Below are 20301 nucleotides of genomic sequence, written 5' to 3'. Positions count from 1 at the left end.
GAATCTCTCCCTCGCCAGTGTGACCACATCCTCTCAGAGAGGAACCACTTTACATTCAGCCAAACAACTTTTGCCAGGAGAGTCTCAGGGGAAGCAATTAAATTTAATGGGAGGCGTAACTCCTAAATAAATGCATCTCTTAGCCAAGGCACGGGGAAGCAAAGGTCAGCTTGCCCTCTGCAGCATGCAGGATACTCTGACATTCCCACATCAACTCCAGCATTTCCATTTCTCTTTTCAAGTTTAATTTATCTCCTCATTTCCTAATGAGCTGCACTAAAGCAGTAAGCCTTGATGAGAAGGGCATTATCAGGAGACAACTTAGTCTGCCCAGCACATGATGCTCCACAGGTCAATTATAAGGTCAATTAAAAAACCATATTCTCAGTCAGACTTTTTCTGAGAGTAAAACCAGTCTTTGGAGTTGCCCTAGTAATTTTTTTTCCCCCTTTTTTTCCTAAGTCTGAAAAGCATTTGAGAAGGAGATTAAGAAAACTAAAAAAGGAAGAATTTAATTTTTCTTCACATTTCTTCACATCTCCATTGAATCAAGGTAGTGGTTTCTGAAATGGAGACAAATGTTAGTCTTTTACAGTTATATTCGAAGCTAAAAGCAGCTTTCTGCTTTATCTTTCTGGGTCTGGGGGAAAAAACTTAAAAGATCCTTGTGACTATTTATGCACAACTAGATGATGTGGGGACACGAGTCAGGGTAACTTGTTTCGATCTAATTTATTTATTCACCTAGATTCAGCCTGGCCAATACAATTCCTAAAGCAACAGTCTTTATCCATACAGTCAGTTTATGTGCACCATCTAATTTCAGACTTAGACTTGAAATTCATTTCCCATAATCCATAAAATTAGTATCTGGAAAATATAACATAATTTCATTGTGAAAAATGGTGAGCACAGAGCGTAGCCCTTTAAGGAGGTGAGTTACAGTTGTATATTTGGTTTATGATATAATATTGGTAGATTTGAAGTCTGGAAGAATCCAGAGACAACTAAATATTTATTAGGGTGGTTTTTTGGTTTTATTTTGTTTTTCTTATTTTAATCTTTTTGAGTGGTTTCAATTGACTTGTGCTTTACAGGAAAAAACCCAGATAATTTTTTTAAGACTGTTAGAAATCACACAAAATAAATAAAAGTTAGCTGAGGAAGTTGATGGTGGTAAAGTTGAATGCAGTAACAATGCATGTCTGAAAATCCAACCCACAAGAGTACAAAAAATATTTTTACTGATGAAATATGTTTAACAAATTGACACAGATTACTGGTTTACATGTGAGTATCTGTGTGGGTGTAGACTTAGACTAACTCAGTTTTATTTTTCTTATCATCAACCTGGTTATGGGTGTTCAGTGAGAGTCTCCATTACCTGCTTCTCATTCAGGGGACACAGCAGCCAAAGGTTTAAGTCTCTTGTAGTATGAGAATTTATATAAAACCTTTGCAGACTTTTTTTTCTTTTTTTCCCTTTTTTTTCTTCTTTAATAGACAATATATTTACACAAAGTAGGATGGGGAACACTGCATCAGCCTGGGTAAGCACAATGTAATATCACCAGTAATATCACCATGAAAACTCCTTAGGATGATGAAAAGGGGGGAGAGAGACACTGAAGGTTGATTAAAACCTCGTCTTTCCTACATTCTTTTAGGTTCTATTAAAATTTAAATGATAAAAGCTCCATACACCTTTACATCTCTTTAAAATTTAACATCAAATAATCTCAATTCAAATAAATTCTTCTCTAAAGTTATTTTATTTCTTCACTTATTTCCAAGGAATTAGACATAGACCTTCGAGATTACTACACCTGACCAGATCCTATTTTATTTCAGGATTTGTTTTTTAGGTTTCATTCCAGAGTGTCTTTTCAGAGACGCCAGTGCAAAATGCTTTTTCTGCTCCTCCTCCCGAAGATACTAATTTGAAAATGTTCGAAGTATAAAGTGTAATGGTTTTCACACAAATGCTGTCAGAGAGATATGGGCTGTAAACCACATTTTCAGGACTCTTTTAAGAGTAAAGAATTTTTTAAAAAGGATTGATTTGTGCAAAAATCAAATACCAGCCCTAGAATTTTGACAGATGAAACAGTCATCCAGGTCCCATTCAATCATGAGACTCTCCACTGATCATGCTGTTCCTAGCTTTTTCATGTTGAAGTGATTAAAGTTTACCCATAAGAAAGAAAGAATAGGTATAAATGGAGCAGTCAAAGCAGGGAAGAAAATTATAAAGAAATAAAGAAAGAGAAAAACAATCTGAAATCTTATCCAATACTTATTTTATGATTCCAGAAAATAATTACGATTTATGAACTTATATCACTCCTTCCCCTTCCCATAGATATTTCTTTCATATTGTGCCCGTGCAAAATATGAGCTGAGATGCAAATTGGTTTTTTTCCCAAATAATCATTTGATAAGTCACTGTTATAGGTAAAGGAAAAACAAAGATTATTTTTATGAGCAATAGAAGCACTTTAAGGTGCACACAGTGAGAAAAGCTAAAATCTCTTCCTGTGGAATGGTGACTAATGTTCAATGTACAATACAGTTGATGTGTAAGATGCCTGCAGCACACCCTACCACCTCAGGCAGGGAATGTTTCCACTAATCCACACAAAAATAAACTTTTAAACTGCTCCCAGTGACAGGGATCTCCCACAGTGCGAGATCCACCTACTGCGATTTTTGAGATACCATTGCCAGTGAAGAGAGATCATAAACATCCCCCCATGTCCCCAAATATGCCCACTTGTGTGAGAACCCAAATCAGCTGAGATCAGGGCACCAGGGAAAGCTGAAGGAGCTTTTCTTCACAGGGCAAATAAATGACTCACTGAAATACCACAGAGATTTTTCTGAGCCCTTATCTGTGCACGCTGCAGATTTACAACACTGTCTCAAGGAACAAATCAACCCACAGTGCACGCAGGCTTCACACACCTCTACAACAAAGTCTGGTGATCTTAATTTATTCCACAATTATGGACCAAATAATGGATCTTCCTTATGGTCTCAGTTGCAGACTGGGGCCTAATTAATAATGAAAACTGTACATGACAACTAGCAAGGTCTCTGCGAGCTCCTGCAGGTCCCAGACATGGGGCTGTGTAACACTGAGTGATGCTGGGCAGAAATGCTGCTAGCAAGGTAATGAAAACAAGGAGCCTGTGGTTTAACTGAGCCAGGCTGGACTTCCACACAGACAAAGAAAACTCAAACAGAGATCAACCAAAAAAACCCCACAAACAAACAAACAAAAAACCAAACCAAACCAACCAACCAACCAACCAAACAAAAAACCCCCCCAAAAAACCCCCAAAAACCAACCAAACCCCTAGATATATATCTGGATTCATAGATATATAGATATAGATGTATATATATATATATAATCATAGAAATATTTAGGTTGGAAAAGCCCTCTAAGATCATCGAGTCCAACCAATAACCCTGCACTGCCAAGGCCATGTCCCCAGTGGCCACATCTATATGTTTTTTGAGCATTTGCAGGGACTGCGAATCCACCACTGCCCTGGGCAGCCTGTTCCAATACTTGGCAACCATTTCTGTGAAGAAATTTTCCCAATATTCAATCTAAACCTCACCTGGTGCCACTTGTGGCTATTTTGTCTCATCCTGTCCCTGGAGCAGAGCTCGACCCCCACCTGGCTCCCCCCTCCTGTCAGGGAGTTGCAGAGCCAGAAGGTCCCCCCTGAGCCTCCTTTTCTCCAGGCTGAGCCCCCTCATCTCCCTCAGCTGCTTCTGGTGCTCCAGACCCTTCCCCAGCTCCATTCCGTTCCCTGGACTCACTCCAGCCCCTCAGTGAGTTTCTTGTGAATTGTGAGCCCCTATGGAGGAGCCCTATATATATGTGCATATAAACATCAATATGCATATTTATATATTTGAAAATTCAGGCACTGGGATCTTCAGAGACCTGAAAAAACTCAGGACAGCACATTCAGAAGGTCTTGTGACATCCCTGTGATATTCCATCTAAATAAAGGCAACACCTGCTTCCTGGGGAGTAGATTGGTACATGGTAGATTTTTGGCCATCTCTGAGTCTCCTGGAAATTTTTTTGTGTGCATGCAGGCACACATGAAACACACAAAATTACACATGGACACGCTTAAAGAAAAATAATCAAATAGTTTATGAGAAATTAGGATTCAAAAATGGATTTTTGTTTCCATTTATCTTACTGTTAGCAGCCAAACCTATGGTTCAGTGAGGTGATAGAGCCATTAAGATAATTTAATGTGACCTCTCAGAAATTCAAGCCAAAAAACCTTTTTTTAATAATTTCTGCATGAAATATTTCAGGAAAATAATAGATCAAACACATCCTTCTAGCAAAGTCATTACCTCTGAATATTCTAAGAGGCTTTGGAAACGTTATTTCTCTTTCTTCCTTGTGTTTAATTTTTAGTGAGCTGGGATAAAGCAGGTAAGGATAAACATTTCACATTCTGCAATGATTCAGCGGTTTTCAAGGCCATTATTATGCAGGAGTTACCAAAAAACACTGGAACTTTAAAATTTTACCCAAAGGGAGAGCATAATATTGGGTAAGAGCTACTCACCTATGACATCTCACGCAACAATATCAAAAGAAGGAAGCATTTCTCAAGCAATTAAATATTTATTCCTTTAAAGGTATAACTAGAGCACGAAAATATATTTCTACCTCCCACAGCTTTTATCAAGCTGTCAAGTTCTCCATAACTTGGTGTTAACTGAGTCATAAAGGGAAAAATATCTAAAGCAGGAGAAATGTGTGAACCTTTGCCTGAGGATGCACTTGGTCATTCAGTGAGAAAACGGAAAAATTCTTGATATTCCTGCTCTCTACAGGTGCAACTCAGCAGCAAACTGTGTGTGTGTGCTTAACTTCCAAATAGATGCTTGAGTTCTGTGCTAAGAAGACCTGGGATAATGGGCCTGCCTTTGGATACAGCTTCAGACATGACCTTTCACTTCTGGACAAACTACTCATAAGGTTCCAACCACGAAAAATATCCTTTTTATCTATTCCAGCTTCTTTTTTTTTCTCCACACACGTATTCATTGTCTTACAAAATAACTGAACCACCAAATCTGGTCTAAAAGGTTGTTTGGCAGCATATTTATACAAAGAGTGAAAGGAGATACATTGCCTTATTTCCATTGAAAGCCTTTAATTTAGATTCATACCAATGGGTTCATTTAAAAAAACAAACCTACTACTCAGTTTTTGCTTGAAAATCCCATTGAAATCTACATTTTTATATGCAAAAATGTCATTTTGAAGCCTATAAATGTATATCCTCTGTATTAAACTCGAGTTTCCCAGAGACACTGGAAGCCTGCTTTGGCCAGATTTCATGTGGAGTTACAAAACAAAGTGTTAGATATAAAAATATCCCCCCCAGTATTTTTATTTTTATGAGGTTGTTTCCCACTGCATTTTCACACCTTGGTTCACCTCTTTTTAAAAGAAGAACTGAGCTATTGATTGGTATTTTACATGCTGAGGGCACTGTAGCAGGAAAATACTGGATCAAAGTGAATCTCTGTAGAGCTGTATCCGCTGCTTTCGTATTATCAAAGCATTTGTTCAGCTTTAAACATTAGAAAACTTATCATTTATTTGAAGCCAGGCATTTAAACTCATGTATCAGTTTAATGATGTAATTGAGATCACTGGGGATTGAGGATAAAGAAGTGCTATATCTGAGAAATATATTGTTATTTTATTACACTCAGGTTTCATTCCTTTGCCTCATCCAAAACCTCTATTCCTCTGTAGTAATATGTCTTGCTCAGTAGTTCCTCGACTACTGGCTTCTTGACCAAAAATACATATTCAGCTGTTTCAACTCTTCAATTTCAGATTCTTAATTTAATAAAAAAACCAACAAGGAAAAAAAGTAATCTTTGGAAAAATTATTTTGAAAACCATCTAAAGCTATCAGGCTTTCTGTTTTCTTTCACTTCTTAATTCAGGAAGTAGCTCCTGTTCTTGCTGAAGAATGGTATTATAAACTGATATATTTTCATAGCCATTTTCCCATATTTTATTAAGATGGGAAGTAAGCCAAAACCTTTTCTCTAGCCTTCTCCTTATGGCCACAGGTCAAAAGATATAGGTATTTCTGGGACTTCAGTAACTTGGGCATCTAATTTCTCACAGAAAAGAAAGAATTCCTGGCATATGAATAAAAAGAAGAGTGACTACAGCATTTAAGACCAAACTAGAAACTGTCCCTAGTTCAGGGAGGCCTCTCTGACCTTCATGTTGATCTTCAAAACAGTCATTTGCTGCATATTTATTTGCTGGAAGCACATAATTATTTAAAAACAACTAAATTCGGTCATCAAGAAGTATATGCACATGTAGCTGCTCCTCTTGCATTGTAGGTACAACTTAAAGAGAACATTTTCAAGGTTGTAGGTGCACAGGAATATATGTGATATATACGATACCCATAAATTTTGGTTGTGAACTAAACTGCAGCTTTCTGAGAGAAGGCACTGGAGGTCCAGTTGATGATCAGAGCTCCCTGACTCCAGTGGAGGACTGGCTGCAGAAAACATTTGCAAAACCTACACAACGTTGTTTATGCCTACACTTCATATTGCACTTAAATGTCTTCTAGATTCTAAAAGATCTGCAAGATTTCAGGACTGAAAGTCTGTGGGATGAATTCTTGGTGGGTGTAGTTAATGGAATTATCATTGTGGCGACCATGACATTGTGAAAATGAATTCCACAATTTACTCATTTTAAAAAGAAATTTTTTTTTTTTTAATATTGGATTTGCTGTTTGATAGTTCACTGTGTCAACCTGAATGTTTGAGTTATAAGGACCAGAGATTACTTTTTGCTTATTTGGTAATTTCATAGAACCACGGAATGGTTTGGGTAGGAAGGGATTTTAAAGATTATCTAGTTCAAAACTGAATACAGTTACCTCATTTGGTCTCTCCTTACATGAAAGCAAATCCAGACTTTGTAATGCTTACATTTCCATGTACTTTTCCATCCTACACCATCACTTGTTTCAAATGAGTTGATAAAGACTTCATGAACTACTCAAACACAGTATCACCCAATATTTTCTTCTCTCTCTCTATCAAACCTCGTCACTCAACATTCTGTTGGCTTTACTGCATGAGCTGAGCACTGAACTGATATGTTCCCGTTGGTTTTTTTGTTCTTGTTTTCAGGTGCATTATTTTTCACGTACTAGCACTAAATTTTATGTTACCACCCTTTCAAAAAGCAAATAATCCTTCCCTAAAGTAGGACTCTAATTCACGCAAACTAAGTTGTCCAATATCCATCTGGATTTTGCCTTCATGGACTATTTTTCCTCAGCACTTTGCAGACACTCTTTTGACTGAATGACTGATAAAGCATTCTTTCATTTACAGTCTTTCTCAGCCTGGAAAATCTACATGTTCATAGATGGTATTTGTCTACATGCTTTCCTCAAAACATTTCTGAGTTTGAGATGCCTTTTATAGCAACAACATAATTTTAAAGCAACTATTCAGTTTATCCATCACAATATTAGAGCAAAACCCTCATGAAGAAGTGCTATTAGTTTTACTTGCAGCAAATTTCCTATTTTCTTTTTTTTCATGCAGCACATTGGGATGTCTTTGTAATTTACTATTTGTTTTCTTTAAAATCTGTCTTTCATCTCTGTAATTTCATTTGTAGAGATCCCAGTTGCTTCTAGGGAGTTTATTGGTACGTCAAGTAATGTCAGTCTATGTCAAACTACAGGGCAATATAAGGAAAGCCCTTCAAGGACTTCCCCACATCTTCTAATATATTTGGGTCATGTCTACACTCTCCAGTTCTGATTGGGGAACTGTTTTTATCCCACAGTGCAACTAAACAAAGCAAAAATAGTAATTTCCTAAAAGGCCCCAGAGAGTGTGTTTCTTTACATAGACTGTGTAGGAGGGCAATGGAACAAAATTTGGTACTTTGCTATTCTGGGGAATAATCAGCGTATCTGAGACAAGCACCCAAAAATCTCTAAAAAACTCTATAAGGGTTACTCATGGTTTATAACAGTGTTTCAAACCCCTTGTGAGGTCATGAACCTTCCCTTAAGTTGTTAGTATTTTACTATAAGAAAAATAAGTAGATGCTCGTTGTTTTTCTTTTATATATGCAAAGATTTTTTTAAAAAACAATAATACAATCTCTGTAGTTTAGCCAACTGTTGGTGTTAAAAGGGAATAAAGTTAGGTATTTGCACAATGGACTTTATACAGGTCTATAAACTGTGGCACATTAGATGATCTCCAAGGGTCTGGAGTGCCAACCTTACAAGTTTAATAAACTGAACTATCTTTATGCTGGTTCTGAGGTGTTCTATTAAAACAAATAATTTCATCCCACATCACACATCTGTCTCATATGTATCAAGGTTTAAATCTGTCTCTGATTTAAACTTTGTTTTTGACCCACTGACTATGGTTGGCTTACTCTGGTTGTAAAAAAAATGAGAACATTCACGAAAAGAAAAAAAAAAAAAGAGAAAAAAAAAAGGAAGCACGAGGCAAATCAATCACTGCATCCATCAAATGTGCTGCAGGAGATATTTGTGCATTAAAGGAGACGAGCCACACTGAGGATTCCAAGGTTAAATGAGTTTATTGAGTTAGTGGTTACAATGGTATGTCAGATACCTGTAATCCAAGCTACACCTACATATTTGCCTCTAAATTCTCACACTGTCATTTTCCGTGTCTCTAAACATTTCACCACCAGGTCTTCTATTACTAATATTATAATAATCAGAATAATAATCATGATATAAAAGGCAATGTCAATCACCATATTGTGCTTCATACTCCACCATAAGGAATTCAATTGGCAAAAGTAAACCTCTGGTCATATTAATGGGATTAATCGAAATGTGAGCAATCATAACACTACTAGAATATAAAGAACAAAATCTGGTTTAAAAGAAGCATTTTTAAGATGAATTAGTTTGAATCTGTTTTAAAAATTCACATACTATAATGAAGATGACTTAAAAGTTATATCATTTAATTATTGGGCCACACATTGAAGCATATTGGCTAGTACATTTTTGCACTGCAACAGAAGCAATACAAGCTTTATGGTCTACCATTACAATTCCATTTTTTTTTTTCACTTAATATACCTGCCAACCTAATGTTTCTTGCATGCATTAAAGATTTCAGGGTTTAGACTTGAATTTTTTATTTAACCCACACGTACCCCCGTGATGCAAATTCTTTGGCCAATTCAATGCTATAGTTTACTTTAAAAAGGAAGCTTGGAGTAAGTCCATTTTACATCAGAGGGCAATGCCCTAAATTCTGGCATTGCAGAAGGTTAGTAACTTTATGAATAGAGTTTCAGGTTGCATGCAAATTGTCCCTGCTTCCCCCCACCCCATGCCAGACGCACACAAGTCGGCAGGTATGCATACAAAAAGAATATAAAACCCTCCTGGTAAAGCTTAGTGGTTTAGAATGAATCCATAGCTTTAAATTCACTTAAGGCCTGTACAGGGGAAATATGTTTCTTCTGGGACCCTCTTCTCACTCTTGTCTGATATTCTTCTGGTTTTTCTCTCTTTACTAGGGGTTTCTTCTCAGGGGCCTTCATCTTCCAAGATACAACTGGTGAGTTCACTGCAGCAGTACCATAGACCTTCTGATATTTAGTAGAAGCCACATAAGATGCTTTCACTGTAAGGACCACAGCGTTCATCAGATTTTTAGCTGCCTGGATGAGGGAAGTGGCACTGTCCAGCTACAAACAGAAAAGAAAATGAAACATGGCAAGGTTACTTCAAAATAAAATACAGCAAGGTTATGCCACGACTGGATCACTGGACCATTTCCTGACTGAAGTCTGGATCCTCCCGGGTCTTATTAGGGATGAAACAAATACTCTCCCTCAGGATTAGCTTGTTGTACCCAACACAACATGCACTGAACAGTAAAGGTAAGACTGTGGTACCTCACATTACATATTTTTGACAATTCAAAGGAAAAAACTTGCATCTTTTTTTCTTGTTGTTGATTCTTTTTCTATAGTTGAAGAAGTTGCCTTTTTTTTCCATGAAAAAATTTTACTTCTCACTTAAAACCCTTAAAAATTTACTGTTACATGTCAGAAACCTCAAAACAGGTCAACAGGGATTTTTCTCAAGTGTTCTGGTTTGTTCTAATTATTCCTATTAAGCCCAGGATAACCCTCCCAGTGATGTCTATGGGAATAGTGTGAAGCCGGTGCTGAGCTTGTTAGAGAATCCCATCTGAAAAGATGAAAGGAGGTTCTGAAACCCCTACAGAAACAAAAAGATGAAACAGTTAACCACAGGTTTTTGCAGCTCCTGTAACATGTGAGTTACTTGTGACAAGGAATGTCATTTTATGATTACCAGGCTTTTTGTACTTATACCTTTGTGCTCCTCCTACGCACGAGTCTGCCTGAGGTTCCCGGGTCCTCGGGATGTAAGAGCCCTTAAGGACTTGTTGAACTTCAAAACACTGGGACTTCCAGTCAGGCAGCTTCCATCATACACTGAAATGAAGTACATACCCCTGGCCAACATTTTCAAGAGGATTTTAAGCACTTAATGGGACTTCCAAGGCAACGTCTCAACGTCCCACAACGTGAATTAGGTACTTGCCAAATCCAAGTGGATGTCCTCAAAGTAGTAGGTCCTAAAAATATGCTCTGCATATTACTGTAGCAACCCAGGTTACTACTTATGATGTTCAATTATGCCTTTCCTAAAATACTGAAAGAGTAGGATACACTTTTTTGTGGTAAAGCCTTTCAGTTATATACCATAACATACCAGTTATAGACCTTTCAGTTATAGCATGGAAACTGCTTTGATTATTTATAAGTCTTTCCCAGACTGCAGGAATTATTTTGCATGTAATATTATTTTAGCTCTTTAATTCCACCCCACATGTTCAGTAAGTTTTTAGATATTTTTAGTAAGTGTAAATGGCCTGTGTCACTCCAAACCTTTCCTGCTCCCTATTTTGGGAGCATATGATTCTGTAACATAAATGCCAAGCAAGGTAAGTAGGATAAACAGTCATAAGGAAATAACAAAAAACATACTGTACTTCACCTCAAATATTTTGAATCATTAACAGAAGAGTTCAGGAGAAATCCCCTTCTGAAGTGTTAGTGACTGATGTGAACAGGAACAGACCCTACAGAAAGCCTGTGTCTGGAACCACATTATTCTACACTTACCTGTTCTTTTTTATTTCCTCATTATGATTCATTAAATACATAAATAGCTACATACAGTGAGGTGAAAAACAAAAAAAGCATTTTAATGATATTCACGTCCTCGGTGCCATTTCCTGAAAAGCACAGTTAATTGCCTGCCCCTAGTAAATATTTTTCCTCAGGACTAATCTGTATTTCTGTTAGTAAAAGAAACCAAGTTAAAAGATGGAAAACTACATTACATGGCAGAAACATGACTGTTCAAGAGGGAGTAATGAAATAAAATCCAGTACAGTGTTATTTACTGTATGATTTATAAGGCAATCTGTATGTTTGTTGGCAAATAACAGATCACTCTTTATTAAATTAGGATATTCTAATTTACTGCAGAGATCTACAATCAAGCATTATTCATTGTTAAATGATTCTTTCTGAAACACTGGTGAATTGATATTGAATATAAAGTGATACCATCAAATAGTATTTACTTCATCATCAGTGTGAATAAACCGCCTGGACTGAGCCCATATTGCACATTCCTGAATGAATTTTAGTTGCTGAAGGTTTCCAGTAGCTTCACATTTTCCATCATGAAAAGCATTCTGGTGGCTGTTTCACATGCATTAGGGAACAGAATGATTAAAGGAAGCATTTTAAAATGAGAGGCCACACAAATTAGATGATGAAACCTATACATAGGGTTCAATCAACATCTTTGAACACATTGGCAATTTTATGAACTATATTGATAAGAGTGAGCAGAAGCTTGTACTTCTTCAAGATCAGATAGAGATTGCAATGGTACCTTTTAGGAAACCACATTATTTTGATACCATTTTAATCACCTTTAGTTTCAATCTGCTGTTATAGTAGATTAAAGCTCCCTGTTTTCACCATTATTAATCACATTTTAAGATACAGATACTTATTCTTTGACCTTAATATCCATTTATATTGTAAAATGCTTTCAAGTCTTGGAATCAGAAAAGAGACATAAAACCCTCATCATAGAAATAGGACATGATTGTTCTCCAAAATCTACTGTTAGCCATCCCATGCATCCAATTTGGCCACCTAAGCACTTCTAGTGATTTTCTCATGCCTCCAGCTCCTTGCTTGTCTCATGGCTCAGTAAAGAAGAATTAAACTGAATGAACATCATTCCAATTAACATTTAGATCTTACTCCACCACTCCAGTGTTTCTCCAGCTTTAAGCTGTGCTTTGCTATCAGCAGAGCTACACTGGCATAAAGCTGGAATGAGGCAGCAGTGAATCAAGCCCTTAGTGCATTAATTCCTTACAAAATCTGGGCAAAGAAATATAGGCAGTTTTCCAAAAGGATAATGTTAATAATAAAAAACATAAGAAGGAAAATTAACATTTTGAATAAAAGTACCACTAGGAAATTATTGCACTGCACAGAAGGCAACCTTCACTCCCTAGCAATGCCCAGAGAATTATGGATATAATCATCGTTATATGCATAATTATGTTAGCTGTTGGTCCTAACAGCTAACAGAGCCTTTGACTTGATACACAAAGTAATAGTGTTCTGCAACTTAGACCTCTTTACAAATATGTTTGCCTCCTTATAGGAAAAAACACCCTCTTAAACATAAGAGTTAAATTTAGGTTATTGGACCACAAAACTCTAAGAACAGTGAATGCTGAAGAAAATTCAAAATTCATAAATAACCTAAGAATCACTGCACTGGAGCTGGGCACTTAGTATCATAGAATCACTGGGGTTGGAAAAGACCTCCACGATCATCAAGTCTAAAAAATTTACCCAGGTTAAAACTGCCATGGAATCGTAGAATCATGTGATGGTTTGGTTGAAGGGACCTTAAAGATCATCTTGTTCCACCCCTCCCTTCCATGGGCAGGGACACCTTCCACTAGCCCAGGTTGCTCCAAGCCCTGTCCAACCTGGCCTTGGACACTTCCAGGGATCCAGGGGCAGCCACAGCTTCTCTGGGCAACCTGTGCCAGGGCCTCCCCACCCTCACAGGGAAGAATTTCTTCCTAATATCTAATCTAAACCTGCTCATTTTCAGTTTGAAGCCATTCCCCTTTTGTTCTGTCACTCCAGTCCCCTGTAAGAAGTTTCTCTCCATCTCTCCTGTAGGTTCCCTTCAGGGTCCATTACCCTGGGAAGGTGCAAATCATTCAGTAAAAAAACAATTTAAAAAAAGGTTTTTGCTACAAGCTAACTTTGCTATTAGGGAACACAAGGGTAGAACTCTGGAACAGTAAAGGATCATATCTGCCAAGAAGATAATTCCAGGCTTTTTTCCACCTCCAAAAAAATCCTTAAGATTTAGAGGAGTTTTTGAGCTGCTGATAAGCTCTGCAGCAATTTTCCTAGACTATTTGAAGAATTATCCAGAATCTTGTGACAATCAAGATTTTTTGCCTCTTTTACATGTACACATAATCTGAGTAAAATAACCAGCAATTACAATACCAAAATAGCTGAAGAATTGGGAGAGAATAAAGCTGGAAATTTTTCTTTTTAAGAGTACAGCAGTGAAAGGAGATTTTCTCCCTGCATTGTCCCATCACTATAATGGGGAAGAATTATACTTCAGTTTTGAGAAAGGAGTAAATCTAACTTCCAGAGATATCTTCACATTTATAATCACAAATATACAAAAAAAGTAAGGGAAATAGAGAAAAAAAAAGTTTTTCCAGTGAGCAACGTTATAATACAGGTAGTTTTAAAAGAGCTGGTTGTTTAAGAATTTTCTCTATCATTATTGCTGATTTTAATCAACCTCAAAAAGTGGGAGAAGACATCAAAAGAATTGTAGATACTTCCTAGTCATGAAATATTTGAGCAGAGCAAAAAAAATGACCTGTGAAATTATAGGCCAGATCAGCTGACAGAACTCCCAAATAAGATATTTCAATGCCTGTGACAGACTCCATAAATAACAAGAGGAAAGAAATAAATGGCAACCAAAGGGTTGTGTGGGTTAAAATATTTTCAAAGTAACCTACATCATACTTTGATATGATTAAACTTTGAATTGCTTAAAATAATGCTGTGGATATAATTGGACCCTTGAAAGGCGTTTTGCTTAGTCCTACATGACAGTCTGATTAAAAACTCAGTTGATACAAAACTAACAAGGCACAATACAGAATGACTCCAAATTCTCTAACAGCTGCTTCCAAATGAACATACACACACAAAAAAAAAATCAGTGCTCAACAGTGACTTTTTCAGTGGGCTCTTGGAGAAACCATTTGGCAGCTTCACAGTATCACTACTTCTGTTGAAAGATTGGGAAAAAGGTCACTTATTTGATGAAATTTTCAGATAACAATTAGGAAAGTGGCAAGTCATATAGAAGGCAAGCGACTGATATCTAATTAGCTGCTAAGAGCCACAATGTAGATTTTATTTTGGCCAACTTCATAACAGATGATATCTACTTATACAATAAGGAACTTTATTCCATGTAGGATCCCGGGTAATCACTCCTTGAGTATACAAAAATGAAGGAGCTGATGAAATTGGTTCAATTATCACATTCAGTTATGGAACAGTGAGTCCTCTTCCCAGTGCAAGAACAATGTTGAGGAACTGGAAAGAATTTACATAAACTCAAGAACTAAAAACATATTTTAGGGGAAATAGTCAGCTCTGTTTTTTCCAGTCATAAAGAGAATGACTAAAAAATTAATTTATCAAAATCAGCAAGTACATGGTAACAGGAAGCTGATTATATTTCAACTTTCATAGATTGGACAAAGATAAAACAAAACATAATGGCTGAAAGGTGAAGTAGGTCATATTAGTTATTAATTAGCTGATTTTTTTATGTAGCAGTGATAATAATTAATCACAGGAACTCATGAAAGATTGATTCTATTTCTTGAAATTGTGAAATCAATATTGGATGGTTTTGCTTAATATGTATTAACTATTGGACATTTTTAATGCACATCAATTCAGGGAGCATGTGCATCAGTTATGCAGGAAGACAGTTTAGATGATAAAAACAGCCCACAGTGACCTTGAAACGTATGAATGCAAAAAGTTAGTATTGGGAATCATTGATAAATGCAGTTTGGTTAACTCTGTACAGATTGCCATTTATTTAGCATATTGAAAAAGAACCTGTAAGTGCTCAAATACTCTTGGCTAAGACTTGATTTGTGTGCCTTTAGAAGGTAACTTAGGCATTGCCAAGTCCTCAAGGCTATCTGTGAGTTCTTGGTGAATTCCTTGCTTCTCCTGCTTTCCAAGGGAAGTTCATACTTTCATAGCCAGGTGCAGTTGCTGTTACCACAAAGCAGAAGTCAGTTAGCAGTCTCCAGACCAAATAAATTTACATGAAGCAATCAGGAATCAGGAACATAATTTTCTCAGACTGTATTCTTATGTAACAGAACATTTTCCTCTCAGCTGTGCTTGATAGTAAATCCATTCCTATGTACATAAGATGCATGTAAGAAAAAGATCTTATTCATAATAGTTATGTCTTACATTCCTGTGGCACATTCCATGCATAAAACATGACAGTATTAGTGACAGCCAATGCAAGAATGGCCTGTTTGCTATTCAGATGCTCTCATCCCTCTGGTAGGAGACATCTGCTATTTATCAGCACTACTGTGCAATGGCTGAGGGTCTATTTTAGTCAGTCACTTGAAAATGCACATAAGGCTTTTGCTAGGTACAGTCCATTGTGAGAAAACTATCTTATATATTTCAAAATCTCTATTTAATAAAAAAAAAAAGTCATTATTTGGAATGTAATGTGGTCACAATGATGTTAAAAATGGATCATAGCTACCCAGAGAAAATAGCATTATCCTTACTTAGCTATTTATTTTCACATTTGACTGCAATTAACTTAGTCCTTTATAGATGATGAATATTTAATTCATTCTTGGCACAGGTGTGTTTTACAGGTGGCCAATCCACTGAATAACCATCATCATCTGCATTTTTTCAATTACAGGTAAGGAACCCAAGGGATTCCCAAGCCCATTTGGTTGTATTTTGCAAAGGCTGTCATCCCCTAGGACAACAGAAAGCACGGGAGTACAGCAAGAACTACAGGTATCTTCTGTCTTCTATGGACTATTGTCATTTTAAAACACATTAGCAACTGCTTTATGCCAAATTTGCAAAAACAGAAGCATATAAAAATACTCCCAATACTAGCATTCCCAATAAAACGTAAACAGACACAATAAAGAAGCATTTCTACAGTTGTTTTACTTATTCCAGGCTATTTTAAAACAAAAAGTATAAAAGACAAAATTATATTCCAATACATTTGCTTTGAGAAGAACACTCAGTATGGAAGTTCCTATTTTAACAACTGAAACGGTGGAAAAAAAACCAACCAATTAGAAACACCTAAAAGTTAATGTTACACAATTCTTTTTGTGAATCATAATTATTACTGATTTGTCTCCAGCCTGGTGGGTCCCAAAGGGGAAAAACATATTTTCAATTTTTTGATAGATATTATTTTTTTCTGTTCATTAAATGCTTTTTCAATTGATAAATTACTTCTCCAATATTGTTGCTACAAAGGAAAAAAGTACAATTTTTCTTGTAGCTACCAAATATAATGTAGTTTTTTTCTCAGCATTTAATATTTAATAAATATCTTGTTGCATTTGTTTCAGAATGTAATGGGGAAAAATATTTTGACTCATGATAAAAAATCTGTCAGAACAAGTTATTTTTCTTTTTATGCTCATTATCTGCCACTTCACAGGACCAAAAAAAGGCCAAACCAGTACAACTCATATCATACCCCAGAAACACTCTAAGGACAAGCAATCATATATAGCATTGAATTTTTAAAATTCAATTGTTTTATCAGTATTTTTTATGATACAATACTGTCTCAAAGCTTCCAGTTACTAAATTAGGGTATTTGATATCAGTTTGAATGCCAAAACATCTTCAACAATTCTACAGGACAAGGAAGAAATCCTCAGTCAATGAAGTCAAAGGAATTCTGTAGATGGGAACAGGATTTCACCCCACAGATTTGCCAGAACTCCTGTAGTTGATTATACCACACATTTCACTTTCTACCTCAACCTACAACTGAGAAACATGGGAATGAGTTTTCTGCCATGATGGCTCCAGGGTTTTTTCTTCCAAATCTGCCTCATTCTGCATAGAACTGATGTCTGGAGGATGTTGCCTACATCACAGACAGAAAACAAGATTGTTTAAGGGCCATCACAGTTCCAATACAAACTGAAGCAAAATTAGTACAACCACATTTACAACTTACAAATTTCAAACCATTCTGCCCCATGGAATGGCTTGATCTGAATTCTTGGATGTTAACAGGAAACAGGATTTGGTATAACTGTTTTAAAGAGAGGCTCCCACCTAATATTCAAGAAGATAAATGTCTACGACAAAGAAAAAGTCCAAACTCTATTTGACAGAGAGGAAAACCCAAACTAGAGCTAAAATTTTTTGATATTGCCAGGAGGCTTGCTGAAGACAGTTAGAGTAGAAAGTCTGTCAAAGCTCCGTATCAGGCCCAAAAAAAAAGCAATTTACACCAATTTACACAGGGATTCACATGCCAGAACTCTACACAAGATACAACATTGCCTCACCCTGAGGTCACAGAAAGAAAAGCACAGACAGGACTGTCAAAAGCATCTCACTACAAAGATCCATTTTCATATTCAATTGCAGTTAAATTTAAAGAAAAAGGAAATATAGGATATCTAGCTAGCCTGTGCTACTGATCTCCCTCCTCCTGACTTGAGTTCTGATTTGGTTGTAATTTGAGAACAGAAATAAATTTTAAAAGCCCAAAATAATCTAGCCCTCTTTCAAACAGAGTTTTAGAAGCAAATCTTTTGTTCCTTACCTAGAAAACAGGTATAATAACAAGAAAAAAGAAAAAACCCATGTCTTTCTTACAGTCTTACCTGAAAAGCGTCCAAATCATGTCTAGTTGGCTGGAAATTGCACTCAGTGATAAAATGTAGGAGACTTTGGATACAAAAAAATCAATAAAGCACAGAAACACTACATGCTTTACACAAGAATGTGTTATCTCCTGCTATTCCTCCTGATTTTGTCACAAAGAAAACACAAAGGAAAGCAGCATAATGCAGGATTTCAGATTGCAATGCTGAAAACTGTGCTATTTGCCCAAATTCTTTTTGAATTTGTACAAGTGTCTGTATGTGGTTTATCTCCCCATCTTCAGCTGTGAGGATCTGCCACTTTTTTAAGGTAAATCTGCTCCTTCAGGTACCTTCTTATCTTTAAAGTGATGCTTGCCCAGGTCAGCACAGAGACACATTTTGAGGATGGCTGCTCTACAGGCTTTTCTCAGGAAAGGGCTTGGAAACAATGCATCAAACAGATCAGAATGAATAAAACAAAATCCTCCTGTAGAATGGAAGACAGTCCCAGGACAACTGTTCCTTGCTTCCTAATGTTTGCCCACTGTTGTCCATGTATATTTTATGCCTTGTAGAAGCAGATAAAGGGTTTGATTATTTAAGATACTGATTGTTTCTGAGGTGCTAAAAGGCTTTCACTTCCTTGGAGTTGAGGGTCCTTCCAGTATTGCTCAACTCAATCAGTAAAAACATTTCTTTCTCTGTTTGATTCCCTGAGCATTTTCCAGGACTTTGAAACAGTATGAAATGAAATAAAAAACCCAAAATCTAATCTCCACAATAGTCTTCAAGGGAGAGCCCTATTTCAGCTTTTCATAAAAGTCCCAGCACTGACAGAGTTAGCTTAATCATACACAGCAAATAATTTGTCATGGAAATTCTATCATTTTATACCAAATAAATTATTCACAATAAACTGTTCTACTTGTTTGACCAACTCAATTAATGGTTAAATAAATAACATTCATCCTTACTAAAACAAATTTTTTCCCTGGTCAATTATGGAATATACAATCTGTAAATGCATTTGTTCATTACATTTTTAATTTTAGCTAACATTACATGCAACTAAACCCCATCAAATCGGGTAAGATTTAATGGAATTATTGCAAGCAAATGAAACCAGAATAAAACAGAAACATCTGTAAAGGCTGTTGCATCTCGAGGAAAGAACAAGTAAAGATGACAGCAAATTGAGAACAAATTGGAATGAGTAAAATCTTGCTCTGAATTCCAAAGGCTAATTTTTATTACTCATGTTTTATAATGCAAATTTTCGTTTAGGATGTAAAGAACCTTTTGAGGTCATCTAGTTCAATGCCCTGTTCAAAATTTGAATTAGATGAGGTTTTTCCAGATTTTGTTCAAATTCAAAGCATGTCCAAGGATATGTTTTTCCCACATCTCTGGACTAGAGACCTCAACCCTGAACTTGAATTTTTCTACACTCGAGTTAAAACTCTTTTCTCTTATATCTAATTGGTATTTCCCATGTTAAAACTTGTTTGTTGTCCCTTTTCCTGTCCCTATGACTATGCACCTCTGACAAGTCTGGATCTGGTTCTTCGAGATCCTCCTCTCTGATAGATGTAAACAACATCTCCCCTTAGCCTTCTCTTCTAAATACATGCAAAGGTATCTAAGAGAGCTGGGTAGATGATGTTTGGGATCTCATTTTCACTACAAGACCATGTGTCTTATCCAAAGGGAAAAAACTGAGTAACTGTAGAAAGGAAGGAAAAAATATCACCAATTACTGACAATTTTTTAATAGCTCACTCAAGTTGGTTAAGTCCTGTAGTACTCTCTTCAGAAAATACTTGTGTTAGGGATTCCTAATTTACCTGGACTCTTTTTCAACTCTTTTGCAATCCAGTACTTTAGATAGCATTTTCCTTGAGCAACAAACACAGAAGTACTTGTAGCCCCAGTGTTTCAAATAATACAAGTGGTTTCTGTGCTTTTCACCTCAGGACAATCATCCCCACACAAAACCAAATTAATTCAACCACATCTCCAAATCTTCCCTCTAATCCAGAATTTATGTAAAGGAGATGAAGGTATAAATTTGGCTGTTATTGAGAAGAATGCTGAAATGAAAAAGCATTTTCAGGG

The 20301-nt window shown here is 36.4% G+C and overlaps 1 protein-coding gene across 6 annotated transcripts in view; it reads right to left on the bottom strand.

Annotated features, from left to right (window-relative positions):
• Positions 1 to 8664: 8664 nt before the first annotated feature.
• The window catches only part of CTNNA2 (catenin alpha 2), a 502913-nt gene continuing 491276 nt past the window's right edge, over positions 8665 to 20301 (bottom strand). For all 6 annotated transcript variants that reach the window (XM_032686520.1, XM_032686521.1, XM_032686522.1 and 3 more), the window contains one exon: positions 8665 to 9817. In XM_032686520.1, coding sequence (XP_032542411.1) covers positions 9530 to 9817 — 288 coding nt within the window. In that variant the 3' untranslated portion in view covers positions 8665 to 9529. The remainder of the gene's footprint in view (positions 9818 to 20301) is intronic.

Source organism: Chiroxiphia lanceolata, chromosome 4 (assembly GCF_009829145.1).
Source record: "Chiroxiphia lanceolata isolate bChiLan1 chromosome 4, bChiLan1.pri, whole genome shotgun sequence".
In the NCBI taxonomy this organism is placed as follows: Eukaryota; Metazoa; Chordata; class Aves; order Passeriformes; family Pipridae; genus Chiroxiphia; species Chiroxiphia lanceolata.
The sequence above is the reverse complement of the archived record's forward strand: the minus strand, read 5'-3'. Positions and strand labels throughout refer to the sequence as shown.